We start from the raw sequence: 14,356 nt of genomic DNA, 5'->3' as shown, positions 1-14,356 counted from the left end.
AGATTCCAGATTTAATTTGTTGAAATGGGCCAAATATATTTAAATCACCCTTTTCTATTCTGTCTCGTCTTGTTATCTTGACTATAACTGATACATGACTTATGGATTGGCCATTTCTGATCTCATAGAGGAAGAGGAAAAAATGCATAATTTGTCAGAGCTGTTTTAGGCTGAAAAGGCACCCATTATCTGTGTTGAAAAGCCAGACATCACAAGCTACAAGAAGCCCTCCTCCCTGACAATGGGGATTATCATGACCTTGTAAAAAAGTAAAGCCTTCTACTTCAAGTTTGAAAAGACCATCACCACACACCCCTTCAGCTCACGTTCACACCTCATTCAAGCCACAGCACAAACATTAGCACTTGAAATGCTGGAGGGAAAACTGAAATGCTTTGAGAGACTACTACTGACATGAATGACACATAAATGACATCACAAGCCCATTATTACAGCCCCTTTCATTTGCATATCAGGCCAAAATGTCTGTGGATGATGCAGTGAGCATGGATTTTCGCTGCCAGCAGAACTTGTTCAGCTGGCCCCAGGAGCTGTAGATTGGTTCTACATCACCATTATAGTCCACAATCACCCCCTTTATCACAGTTTATGTAGCTCTGACACCAGCCATGACATTGACAAACTGCATATAATTTGATTTGCAGGGAGAAAATGGTCAGCCTACCCATCCTGCATGATTTGCAGACCTGCATTCTGTTTCTTTTTAGGCAAGCACTTAGGCTAAATGGGGTAAAGCTATCAGACTACAAACACGCTTGTGTCTTCACAATATATTTGTGCTACTGATGCATTATTATTTCATTTTTTTTACTTTGTCTACTTAATATCTGAGTGCTAACAGGTGTTTGTGTGTGTGTGTGTTTGTCTGCATGCCAGGTTTTGGTATGTTAATGACAGTCTGCTGAGAAAGGTTTATTGCATATCCAAAGACAAATGTCTTGTATGTGCTAACAAACTTGACACAAAAAGCCTGATTCTGATATATCTAATCTTTTTGTTTATATATACACTGAAAAGATTGAGAAATAAGTGGTTGTTTTACAGCCCACATCATTTTGAAAAGCAAGAACATTTTTCCATGACACAGTGAATGGACAGGCTCTTCATTCTCATTTATCACAGAGCATTTTATTCCAACAAACATAACAGCATTTCAAAAGTTGCACTAAGGCTCAAACATAAACATTTTTGGATGTTAACATCACACAGTTTTCCACAGACACATTTAATGTAAATTAGGAATCCTAAATCCCGTTTTGTTCACAGCTTTTCCATCAGGCCCACTACATGAAATTCATGGTCGGAGGCCAATAGTTTGACAGACAAAAATATAGCAAACATTTAAAATTCATGGTTTGTGCTGATTAACAAGGTGCAAACAAAGACATGAAAAGGTTAACCAGTCATTTCGTTTACATGTGAGCAGCTGAGTCACAGTCCAATTGCTGCTCATCATTACTAACCAGCTAAGCATATATCTGATTATTATATACCCATGCTGATGTAATTTCATTTTAATGTAATTTAATGAAACAAGCAATCAACAGGCTTTGGTAGCAGCCATTTTTATATGATCAATCATGTAAACACATTTTTGCCAACCCTTATCTCCGTCGTCGTATCTCAAAGTAAACCACCTGCAGAGCTGATTTGGTTTTCCACTGCAAGGGGTGTTTGCTGCACACAGCTTTAAAATCACTGTCATTAGCTATAAATCCCTGTTGTTATCACTGCAGTCTACAGTAGGCCTACTCTATGCCCAGATATCATTCCCTTCAAGTCCATTCAAACTTGAATAAAGTAATCATCTAATACCTGTCCTTCACCATCACAGCATAACCTATAAATATTAAGACAACTAATGCAATTCATCAGCCAACGTCTAAATATCCTTGGCAGAAACCTTTAAGGCTTGTCTTACATTAAATTTCTCAAAAACAAAAGTGCAAATATTTAATTTTTAAAATATTACAATTTGTAATATTAGAACATTTCTGCAAATATTCAATTAAAAGAAACAATTTAAGGGCTCATCAGGAATGATAATTCCTTTAAAAGCCACTATGTTAGTTAACATGACAAATTGTACGTTTAGTGTCTAAAGAGTACAATAAATATTAGTCATTATTATAATAAATACAAAGTCTGGGATTTTGTCTCAACAGTCTGTATGTTTCCTACATCAGATGATATTTACGCACTGATGCAGTAGATTATATGGCATGCTGACACTGTAATTGCTCACACTTTCGTTTCCAGCGAGACCAAGGCATGCATTAACCCAAACTCATTAGGAGAGCAGACTGCATATCTACAGCCATCACATTTACATGTATGAAAAAGAACTTCAATTACAGTATATTAATAAACAACTGAACTAAGACAGAGAGTTGATTGAATGAGGAATATATCTATCTTTATGTCTATACATATTCATATGATTTATTTTGGCAGACAATAAACCTTAACATTTAATAAACAACTGAAACAATTCACAAGTAGTATTGCAACTAGTCTGATACAAGACTGTGATCTATAAAGTGCATGAGAACAATATACAAACCAAAAATAGCTATCTGAATGAATGAAATTGCATTAAGGGCTTCCATTTATTAGCACACAAAAACACTCCAGTTTGAGGAACAGTAGGTACCCAGCCTAAGACCAATGTAATGAACATGCTGTTGACTTTTCATATGATAAAAAGTGAATCTTGTATTTGTTGCCTGTAAAAAAACCTGAGGACAGTCCAGGACTGACATACATCACCTATATAAGAGAAGGACTGCATACTTTAGGGGCATTAAAACAGACAGTGGACTACAGATGAACATCTCAGACATGCTTTATGAACTACTGCTGGGGGCTTATTCATGTAGGAATAAATATGGGGGCTTATTCGTTTAGGAATAAGAAGGAACCTGTTACCAACTGCAAACATGCTAATGTTGCTAACAATGTGTTTAAGCATATAGGAACTGAGTCTCGCATTGCCAGACTCTCTAGGGAGAGTCTACACAAACACAGACCACAAACTAAAAATATCAGACTCTCTAGGGAGATTCTGGTACCTTTTGTTACTTAATGTGGTCAAGAAACACCTACTACAGCAGGAAAAGGTATTTGACTAACATGCAATGTGACCAATCACAAGTCTGCAATTTTGACAGGCCGTGTAGAAGGAGGCTGATAGCCAATCAGGATGGAACTGGCAGAATCCTGACAGTGAAGCCAACTTAATGCACAAAGTATCAGAATATCGGCAACATGTGGGAGGAGAGGAACCTGTTACTGTGCAAATGAAATCATATCCACTACATTTAACTCACTGTAAATTATTGTATTTGGGGAAATATATAGTAGAATGTAGTATTTAGTAGTAGTATTATCTGACCAAGTGGCATGTGTTTATTCAGTAACATATTATTATGGGTGCAATACATAGCTACAGTAAATGCTTGCGTGTTATATTAGGAGCTGGTTTCCTAGACATGGATTAACCAGAACCTTTTTTAAATTGCAGGGCAAATGATAAATCTCCATCATTGCTTAGTATAAGCTTTGGTTTAATCTAGTTCTGGGAAACTATCCGTAGATATATCAATGTGCTTAATTAAAGAAATGTTTTAAATCCGTTGCGTGATATATGTGATATATTCCACAAATATCTTGACACAAACCTCAAAGAGGGGTTAGAAAGTCTTCACCAATCCTGAACTTAAAGAACATCAATCACAGCTATTTCAGTGTTTCCCATAATTGCCACACACATTTCAGATTAATGTATTGCAAGTAAAAATTGCTGGTTTAAGTTACAATGAGAGGCAAATTGTTTTTAGACATGTTATTTTTTTGTTATCAAGTTAATGTACTATTCCCATATCCACTTCAGATTACACATGAAATATCTTTTGACCTTAATTATAAATTTGAACATAAAAGTATCTGTGCATAAATCAATATTGATTCTATACCTGAAAGAAGCAGTAAGAATAATTACACTGAACAATATGCATCAAAATTGCATTGGTTCCTCCGTACCTCACATAAAACTTCTCTGCAAATAAGGAGCACTGTGCATCTAAAAATTGCAGCCAAGGATTTAGACAAAACAGAGCTATTGTGAAACAACCGGTCAGATTCTGGTCAGCAAGACTAAACAAAACATTTTTTGCACTAATTCAGATGCTTACAGCGAAGTACAGATGTGGGAGCACTACAATAAGTAGTGGCAGAGTCGACTCCATGATTTTGATTCCCAATCACTGGCCAAGAGTTGACTCACACTCCCGAACCCTTTGAACATTTGTCAGGAGAATAGCTCTGGAAACATTTTCAGAAAATCATTTTTGAAGTTTCACACCAATATCAGCCCCATGTTGCATGACTGTGAGGAAGAAAGAGGTTAATTTTTTGTTTGTTTGTTTGTTTTCTGTTCACGAGTTTCTGTTTTACACCAAAATGTAAATAACATAATGTAATAAAAAAAATCTTCTTTCTTCTGCATAATCATCCAATATAATGGTAGATACAGCTACCGAAGAGTCTTCTTTTTGTCATGTCTAATATTATTTCGGAGTATAGTTTCCGAGGGGTACTGCTGAATATCTGATAACTAGAAGTTTCCCATTTCCCTTTTTTTATTTTAAATAAATAATAGAATGGCCAAAATATACACCTTTATGTCAGTGTCCCCACATAAAGGGTATTGGCCATCTGCTCATGTCACCTATTCCTAAATCCGCTAAATAATGAGACTGCTTCTCCGGAAACTGTACAACCCAAAATAACCCCAAACATACAAGCAAAAGATACTCTTTATCTGGTATTAACACGTGCCTTTGGTGATCTGACCATAAGGGACTGCCATTTTGAATGTGTCTCAAGTGACCAGTTGTGGTTGGATATTTTTTAATAGAATTTTCAATGAAGGAAGTATCCTTCCATATTTACTATGTCAGTTTCATTTCAGTATGAGCTGTTACAAACTTCTCAGTGACATGTTTGACTATGCCAATTTATGACTAAATGTTAGAGGAAACATTCATTCATTCATTCATTCATTCATTATCTGTAACCACTTATCCAGTTCAGGGTCGCGTTGAGTCCAGAGCCTACCTGGAATCATTGGGCGCAAGGCACCCTGGAGGGGGCGCCAGTCTTTCACAGGGCAACGCAGACAAACACACCCACACACACACACACACACACACACACACACACACACACACACATTCACTCACACCTACGGACATTTTGAGTCACCAATCCACCTTCCAACGTGTGTTTTTGGACTGTGGGAGGAAACCGGAGCACCCGGAGGTGCTCAGGGAGAATGGACACAGGGAGAACACACCAACTCCTCACAGACAGCCACCCGGAGCGGGAATCAAACCCACAACAGATGCAAAAAAAATGCATCTGTGCTCTTAAAAATCACAAGATTGATGAATGATACCATCCTGTGAAGGAGTGGTGCCCCCTCCAGGGTGTGTTCCTGCCTTGCGCCCAGTGATTCGTAGGCTCCAGACCCACTGTGACCCTGAACTGGATAAGCGCTTACAGACAATGAATGAATAAACAAATAGAATGATATGGAAGTGCAGATTGTTTGGACAGGGTTGTCCTTGGTGCATTCATAGAGTCTCCAATACACATGTTAATATCAGACATGGACAGAAAGAAGACACTTGTGTGGCTTAAACTATACTTACTTGAATCTTTTTCAAAAATCACTGGGACTCTCATAATCCTTATATGAAATTTGGTAAGTGTCATGGGCCAAAATTGAACTATAAGGCTTCTATTATATCACTGTTACTTTTTAGAGTTGATTTCTTGAAGCTGTAGTAGCAGTATTTATAAATAAGTAAAATATATGTAAATCTGAAGTGGATGTTTTCACATTTGTTAAGAATAATAACTAGCTGTTATAGATTTGTGTGTATTTTATGGATGCCTATGTAGAAGTATGTTCCGTTCCATTTTTAAGACATAATTTTATGAATAAACAAGAACCCAAGTTCAAAGGGCACTCAGCTATGTGCAACACACTGAACAAAACCTCACAATCCATTTACATTCAGTCTCTTCATGACATTAAGGTTTCCAGTTAAAAAGTTCATAATACATTAAGGGGAACATATTTACAGGTAAAAATTAAAAATTTGAGTTAGCTTTGTCATTAATACCTTTTTGTATTGTTTGACTCTAAACCAGCTGAAAATGCAGTGATGCTTTGACTGTCTGTCTGGACTGTGTGTTTCACTACAGTAATAGGGTTGGCCTTTTTGTTGCTATTGTTAACTGTTGTGTTGAGTGTGGTGTTCACTTGCTGTAGACTGCGAGTAATGGGCCCTTGCTTTCTTTCTCTCCCTCTTGAAGAGAACTCTTCCTCCAACTGGCCTTGAGACTTCTCGTCTACCTCTCTCTTTATTTCTCTTCCCATGATCCGCACCCTGTGGATGGGCTGTTGAGATTTCCCCTGGACTCCAGATTTACTCAAGGTCAGTGGTGATTGAAAGCCATCCATTAAAATGGGTTTGCTTTTTTTATTGATGTGAACTTCTGAGGTTGACAAATCATCAGATCTTTTAGGCCTAAAATTATGCACAGTGATTTTCCCTTTGCCATCATGAAATTTAAGTGTTAGACTGCCATTGTTGGCTGAACTAGACTCATTGGTCTGTGCCTTTTTAAATATCTTCTGCCTTTGGTTTGACCTTCGTTGTTTCATTATAACTTCTGCTACTCGTGTGCGGATGCTCCCATTGTTCTCCTGCGCTGGTGCCATGCTGCCTTTTCTCTTTTTGGACTTCTTGCCAACAGGCTTCATGGGACAGCTGACTGCCATATGTTTCTTCAGACTGGTGTGGTAAGTGAACTCCTTGCTACAGTGAGGACAAACATAGACTTCCAGCTCCTCTTGTGAACCTTTCCTTCCCACTGGCCTACTTCTATGTACCCACACAGGTTTCTTCTTACTGTGTGTGTTCAGTTTCACCTTAGCTGTTGGCTCGTGGCAGTTTAGCTTTTTTGGCTGTCCAACCTTTTGCGACACATTCTGTCTACTGTTGACTCCCTTGGCTGGTGAGAGAACTCTGTTTTGCGTTTTTGCAAATTGCTTGAGTGGTATAGGGTTCTTTTTTGGAGTATAGCGCTTTTTGTCACTTGCATTAGCACAAGCTAATATGTGCTTGTGCAATTCAGGCATGTTGTCAAAGCTCTTGCCACACTTGGTGCAGCGTATTGCAGTGCTGAACGTCTGTGGGATGTTATGTGTAGTGAAGTTAGTAGCCGTGGTATTTGGTGTTGTTGTGGCCGGTGTTCGGTTGTGGTATGGAAAAGGAGGTGGCTTAAAACTTGGATAATGCTGGTTTATACCGAGCCGCACATCTGTTCCTTTGGGTTTGACCCCTTCAGATGCCATTATCTTAATGGTGGTGTATAACTCCTCAGTGGTGTTGTCCATTTCACTGTCATCCTCTTCTTTTACAGATGCTTTGCAAGTCTTCTGGCCTTTTTTTGTATTGCACAATGGGATTATAGCATCTGTGCTTAATGGACTATTGTGGTTTTCAGGTCTTAATTTACCATTTTCTATCTCCATGTGTGAGCATTCTTGACCAGGATGTGCATCCCGATGATGCTGTTCTAGGTTACAAAGAAAGGCAAATTCCTTGGAACATATTCTGCAGACATAGATTTTGCCAATGCCATGATAGCTGGAGCGATGCTCTAATAAACCTGTTTCACTCTCAAACAACTGTACACAAAATTCACACTTGAAAGGCCACGTGTCTGAATGCTCCCCAATGTGTCGACTCAGACCCTTCATAGATTGGAAAGACATGTCGCAAGCATTACACATAAATCGCTTGCAAAGATGAGGCAGCTGTGATGGTTCTTCACTTATAAGGTCATTGGTGGAGATGTCTGGAGTTTCTGTTGTAAGATTAACAGAGCAGTCTGGACTATCTGCAGGCTCCACTTGTGTCTCAACTCTTCCTAGGATACTGGGAGCAGGAGAGAGTAATACCTTTGCTGCTTGATCCTCTGTTGAGCTTGCACTTGTGGATGAGTGCAAGGCCACGTCTTGAGCTAAGGAATCAGTCTGTGGCGGTTCAGGAGCTGATGGCTCATTGCTAACAGCCTCTAGTTGTGGTGAGGAATGGAGCCCTTCGGGTTCCGTGTGATCTGGTGGTGTTTGGTCAGAAAGAGAGCGAACAGCATTAGCTTGAAGGACAGGGGCAGCATCAGAAGACTCCAGTGCAACTGTGTACTCAATGACAACAACATTTGGAGGAAAACTCAAGGACGTAATATTTGACTGGTTAACAGTCAAAGAGGGAAATATTTGTGCTTCGGGGGACAAGACTGAATCTACGACCAAAGCTCTTTGAGCTAGATCACATACAGATGGATCTGTAAGAAACTGAGGGCTCTGCAAACTTAGAGGTGTCGTTGTAGGGATGAGTGCATGGGTCACACCTCCAGGGACAGAATTAAGCCAGTCAGGAAGAGATACATTAAAAGCTGGCAAGGAGTTTTCAGAAATAACTTCTACAGTAGTTGCAGGCATTATAGGGACGAAAGACTGGGCAGTAGAGCAGAGTGGGAGAAGTTCCTGATTAGTTATAGATATTGGAGTTGTTGAAAGTGCCTCAGTGGGTACTGCAGTACATGATGCTGGAGCTGAGAGGAGCTGGGCTGGAGGGGCAGTATGCAGAGCAGCAGGATTTAGTGGATGAGGGCTTGTTGCAGAAGGAGAGGGCATAGACACCTCAACCATAATCCTTTCAGAGTTATCTGGAATTGGATCAGATACAGCCATTACTGCAAGATCTGTTACAACAGGAGCACTTAGGATACCGTCATCTGTTTGTGGTGGGACATCTACACCTGCATATTGGTTTAACAAGACTTTCTCCAACATGCTTGAATTGGGCTTAATCTTCCTAACCGGTATCAGGGAACCTATGACTCCTGTTGAGTCAGCATCGGGACTTTTTCTGCTTGTGCTCAGATCCAGAACACCATCATCTGAGACGTCGTTGTTTCTCTTGCCCACAGCATTGGAAAGGTCTAGTGGCTGCTGGTTACATGACCTCCCACCAGTCCCTGAAGTAGAACAGTCCAATGGCAAAACCTGCTCACAGGCAGTTGTGTCGTTTGTGGCTAGATTCAAAGATTCCACTTCATCTTTTTTAGCTGAGCTTATCACAGGAGATCTACATTGCCTCTCCATCTTTGGCACCTTAACTGCAGGAGCCTCTCCATGCGGAGTGATAGTGTCTGTCAACTCTGAAACATTGTTTTGTTGTGACGAGTTGGGAGGCGATGTAGTCCTTCTCTTAAATCTGTTTGTTCCTGCAGGTAAAATGGTAAGTGGTAAAGGAGGACAGAGTTTTTGCCCTTCAGTAATCAGAGCAAATGACTTACTGGTGTCCTGGTTCTGTAAGAGCTGCTTCAGCTTTGGGGACAAATAGATAGTCTTCTCTTTTTGTAAAACAATAGTATCTAAAGACTGGGGCAGGACAGTTCCTATCAATGTAGCTCCAGTGGAAGAGGAAGATGTTGTCAAGATAGACTCAGATTCCAGTTCGGTTTTGATTTGAGGCAGCAGAGGTGGGGTTGATGTCCTCCTCCTGCCACATGGATGGCCACAAAGGTCAGAGGTTGTGCTGCAGTTATTAGTCTCTAGTTTGAGAGCTTGTGTAATTTGAGTGGGACTGATGATCAAGGTGTCCAGTCCGATCATGGTAGTAGTAGCTGAGTTCACCTCCATCACTTCACAGTTAGTGACTGCACTGGTAGAGATGATTTTCCCATCAATGTAGAAGCTAAGGTTTTCTGAGATGTTGCTAGAAATATCAACCATGTACTCCTCCTCCTGTTCGCCCCCTTCCCCACGCTGCTTACTGCCTGTGGAAGAAGCTTCTGACACCCCACCAGGCTGCTGTCCTGGAAGCTCCTGAGAACTTGTGATTTTACGACAGAGTCCTTTTGGTAGGAGTCGACGCTCATGTATCCTGCGCTCATGCCTTCTCAAATTGGTGTGTGTTCCAAATGCTTTTTTGCAGTACTTGCAGGAAAAAGAAGGTTTCTTCTCTTCACTTTCATCTGAGTCACCCCTTCTTTCTGAATCAGCCAGGGGAGACTGTGCTGCTGGCTCTGACGTTACTCCTCTTTGTGAAGGAACTATCTTTCGAGTCTGTCCTTCATTCTGCGCAGATGGACTGACTGATATACCACCAGTCCTTCTATTTGAATTATCATGCATTCTTTCATGTCTTCGGCGGCCAAACTGTGTATTGAAACACTTCCTGCAATGTCTGCATTTAAACGTCTGTGTGTGGCAGAATTTCGACGACTGCATGTGACGGTCTAGGCCTTGTCTGGTTGTAAATCGTTTTTGACAATTTTGACAATCAAATAAGTACAAACCCTGAAGGTTACCATCAGGGTTAATATCAGGGTCATAATCTGGGTCAACATCTGAGGGAAGAACTGATCCGCAGTTCATTTTGTGCATTTCCGACTCCTCTGTCTCACCTATCTGATAAGATACATTTTGATTTGTCACATCAATAATTTGCAGTGACACAGGCTCTGCAGAAGGATGACTGGCTTTCTGTACTGCCAAGATGTTCTGATCATTTACAGAGTGTTCCATCATCACATCTGTGCTTTCCTCTGTCAGACCCTCTCTCTTCTGCTCTGAGAGGCCAAGGGCAGCAGCTACCCTACCCAGAGATGGCAGCAGATTTTCAGTGGGGCTGTGCAGAATTATAACCTGCTGTTGTTGCTCTCCAGGTGAAACAGACAGCTCTTCTTCTTTAACTGCTGCAAAAGATGACAAAAGCCACATTATGGCCTGTTGAATACATTTATGAACTCCTTATTACAAATTGAGTAATTTGAGTTACTGCTATATAAAGATTAAGAGCAGAGTATCTTCATCAAGCAATATGGTGATATAATGTGTAAAACTGGAGACAAAATCAATTTATTAAATTTACAGATAAAATGACCAATACGTATACATTTACTATTTAAAAATGAAACTACTGCAATTAATTTAATATAATCAAATTTCAATAATCACTTATTGCCTTTATTAGAACTTGGAAACGTGTTTACAAGAATAGTTTCCACACCCACAAATTCAGTTTTACAAGTAAATAGCATTTTCTGCTTCTAACAATCCTCGTATTAAATGATGCATTTAAAGATGTTGAGGACTGGGCTCTGGGGTTTTCATTCCATTGGTTCACAAAGGCCAACAGCTTCTTTGTAACAGCTTTGAGATCCATAACATTGTTCACAGTGGATTGATGAACTAAAACCTGTGGATTTAGATTTCCAAATCTAAAGCAAACGTAGAGCCTGTTAATGGCAGCAATAATAAGGGTCTAACAGAACTAGCATAACATTTTTCGATTTTTTTAAAAAACTTGTAACACCTTTGACATTCCCATTATTTTAACTATTCCATCCATCCATCCATTATCTCTAACCGCTTATCCAGGTCAGGGTCACGGTGGGACCAGAGCCTACCTGTAATCATTGGGCACAAGGCAGGAATACACCCTGGAGGGGGCGGCAGTCTTTCAAAGGGCAACACACACAATCACATATTCATTCACACACTCACACCTACGGACACTTTTTGAGTCACCAATCCACCTACCAACGTGTGTTTCTGGACTGTGGGAGGAAACCGGAGCACCCAGAGGAAACCCATGCAGATACGGGGAGAACAAACCAACTCCTCACAGACAGTCACCCGGAGCGGGAATCGAACCCACAACCTCCAGGTCCCTAGAGCTGTGTGACTGCGACACTACCTGCTGCACCACCGTGCCGCCCGTATTTTAATTATTCCCATTAATCTAATTTAATCCACTCTAGAATGAACAACTTGTGCTTAATGGCAGTTTTGATTGGAAAGTAAACAATTAAGACTGTTCTCTGAATTTAGCAGTTTTACATGATGGCTCCATGTGTTTACCTACCATTCTCAGGTTCCCACATCTTTCTCCCACTAGCCACTCTGGCCCACCTATTCAGCACCACCCTACTGCATTTACTGAGATTTCTTATTGCCTAGAAGACAGAACAAAGGTTGATTTGATACAAGTGCTATAAAGTGTATTTGGATTTCCTGCAGAACTGTAATACTGTGGTTTTGTCTGTTTATGTGAATATTATACCATTGACGAGGCATTTATGTGTCTCAGTGGAGACATAATGCAGCAGAATGCCACTTTGCAATAAACAAACCTGATATCCATTTCTGACAGAGCAATTTGTATAAATCCTAATACAATACATTTCCCTGCCATTTTCCCATTTGGTAAACTAAATGTAACATAAACACATTTTTATTTGGAACAATTCGTGAAGCGATGTACAGTTGGAACAAGATTAAACTTTAGAATTTTCTTTTTTTATCAATCAACCACATAAACAATAATAGGTCGGGTACTGATTTAGAATTATTATTCCTGGGTCACAAAATGTGCAGTGTAGTCATTAAATTCACTATAAAAATGATCAGTGACTTTTTAATTTTCTTTAATATTAGTACGTATGGGTTTTAAAAGCCCAAAGTGATTCATCTCAAGGCTATTTTTAAACGCTGTTTATTTGGTCAGACAACACTCTAGTAAAAAAGTGTCTTATAGTTAGCTTTTAAGGACATTTTATTGACAAATTCTGGCTCCTTTGTTGTACTGAGCCTGTCACTGTGCACACCTCTAATATAAACAATTCAACACACCCACTTCCACTGTACTGCTCAGTGTTATTTTTTATTTATATATATACCTCACTGGCTAATGCTTGGCCTTTAATCTAATTTTATTTAATGTCTTCCATAGAGATTATACTAGCTTTGTGTTTACAAGTAAATATCGCTAAAGGTCACTAAACATAATGGGTGTGAGCAGGCTTTGTGCTAAAATAAATAAATAAATAAAAGAACAAACACGGTATCTGAATAAACACTGTATCTGTTAAGCCTGGATTTGATCCGGTGCACTTTGTGATGAAGCTCTGGCCCGGTAGTTGTGCCTGTTGTTTTCAGTGGTTCTTTGCTCTATTGTTGAAACAGTGCAGTAGATTTGAAATCGATTCCTAATAACAGGGTGCTTAAAATGTAAATTCGACGCTTGTTTTAGAGGAAACTATATTTGCAAATGTAACGAGGGCGTTTATTCTCCAGCTTCGTTTACAGCACACATGTTGCAGGTGTGTGTGTGCGTGTGTGTGTGTGTGTGTGTGTGTGTGTGTTTAAATAGAGGCTGGCTGGGCGCAGTCTGGAAGGTCATGACCAGTCAGACGCACACAATCAGCTGACACATGCAACGCCAAAAACGCTACACTAGCGCTTTATACTGATATAAGACATAAAGACGGATCATTGTATAATCGCTTAGCTGCTTCCCTGGACGTTGACGGCTATCTGTGCGTTATACACAAGATGTTGCTGACCAATGCGGTGAAGGAGTGTCCGTATTACGCAGCGCAGTCGCAGTTGCTTTGTTTAGCAGGTCGCTTACCGGCTTTTTTTGGGTCTGTTTGTTGCTCTCATTTGTGCAGGCCTGTGGTTCTGGTTCGGGTTCTGGTTCCGCTGCAGTCCTCGGCCCGGTGGCTAAAAGCTAAATGCTCCTTTAAGGTTGTTGCTGCAGAGCGCACGGCGTCCACGGCGCATGCGCGCAGTAGCCATACTCGCTCACAGCCACAGCACATGATCCCATTTCTCTTATAAAGGCATATGGAGGACAGGGCCATATTCAACACAACACCTGCCTTTATTTCCATCATTATATTCTTTACACTCCTCCGTGTATGAAAAATTACACAAGACTTATATATTTATTGGCTTAGCATTTCATTTCTTGTTTAAAATGCCCCTCTGCTAATAATAATAATAATAAAACTTACTAATGTTCATTAGCATTTTTAAATAGAGGATATTTCCACAAAAACAAATAGTGCCTACCACTCCAGCTACCTCAGCTCTGGTTTCTCACTGCTGCTTGAAATCCCCATCCCGCAGGTTGATGGGATTGGCTACTTAGGATTACACATCAGAAACTCTGGCTGTCTAAATCCCCCCATTTGAAACTTTGGCACACATATTTTGTAAGCAGAAATGCTCAGCCATAGACTTGAATGCATATTTCACTGACATGTTAACAAGGTAAAATGCTTGATTTTCACCAGATGGGGTTTTTCAGTGGAACAATATGTAGATAAAATAGATTTATTCTGCAATATGTACATACTTATTAAGCACTGAACTGTTCACTGAAGTGTTTAATCATTT

General features: G+C 40.0%; 1 protein-coding gene across 1 annotated transcript; it reads right to left on the bottom strand.

The window, feature by feature from the left end:
* Positions 1-1,140: 1,140 nt before the first annotated feature.
* On the bottom strand, positions 1,141-13,703 carry prdm2a (PR domain containing 2, with ZNF domain a). The gene is made up of 3 exons (XM_066644114.1): positions 13,587-13,703; positions 12,039-12,129; positions 1,141-10,866 (listed from the first exon to the last, which is right to left on the bottom strand). Exons 2-3 carry the CDS (start codon positions 12,055-12,057, stop codon positions 6,206-6,208), a joined length of 4,680 nt encoding a protein of 1,559 aa, XP_066500211.1. The 5' UTR covers positions 12,058-12,129; positions 13,587-13,703; the 3' UTR covers positions 1,141-6,205.
* Positions 13,704-14,356: the final 653 nt, after the last annotated feature.

The sequence above is a fragment of the Hoplias malabaricus genome, chromosome 14 (assembly GCF_029633855.1).
Source record: "Hoplias malabaricus isolate fHopMal1 chromosome 14, fHopMal1.hap1, whole genome shotgun sequence".
Classification (NCBI taxonomy): domain Eukaryota; kingdom Metazoa; phylum Chordata; class Actinopteri; order Characiformes; family Erythrinidae; genus Hoplias; species Hoplias malabaricus.
The sequence above is the reverse complement of the archived record's forward strand: the minus strand, read 5'-3'. Positions and strand labels throughout refer to the sequence as shown.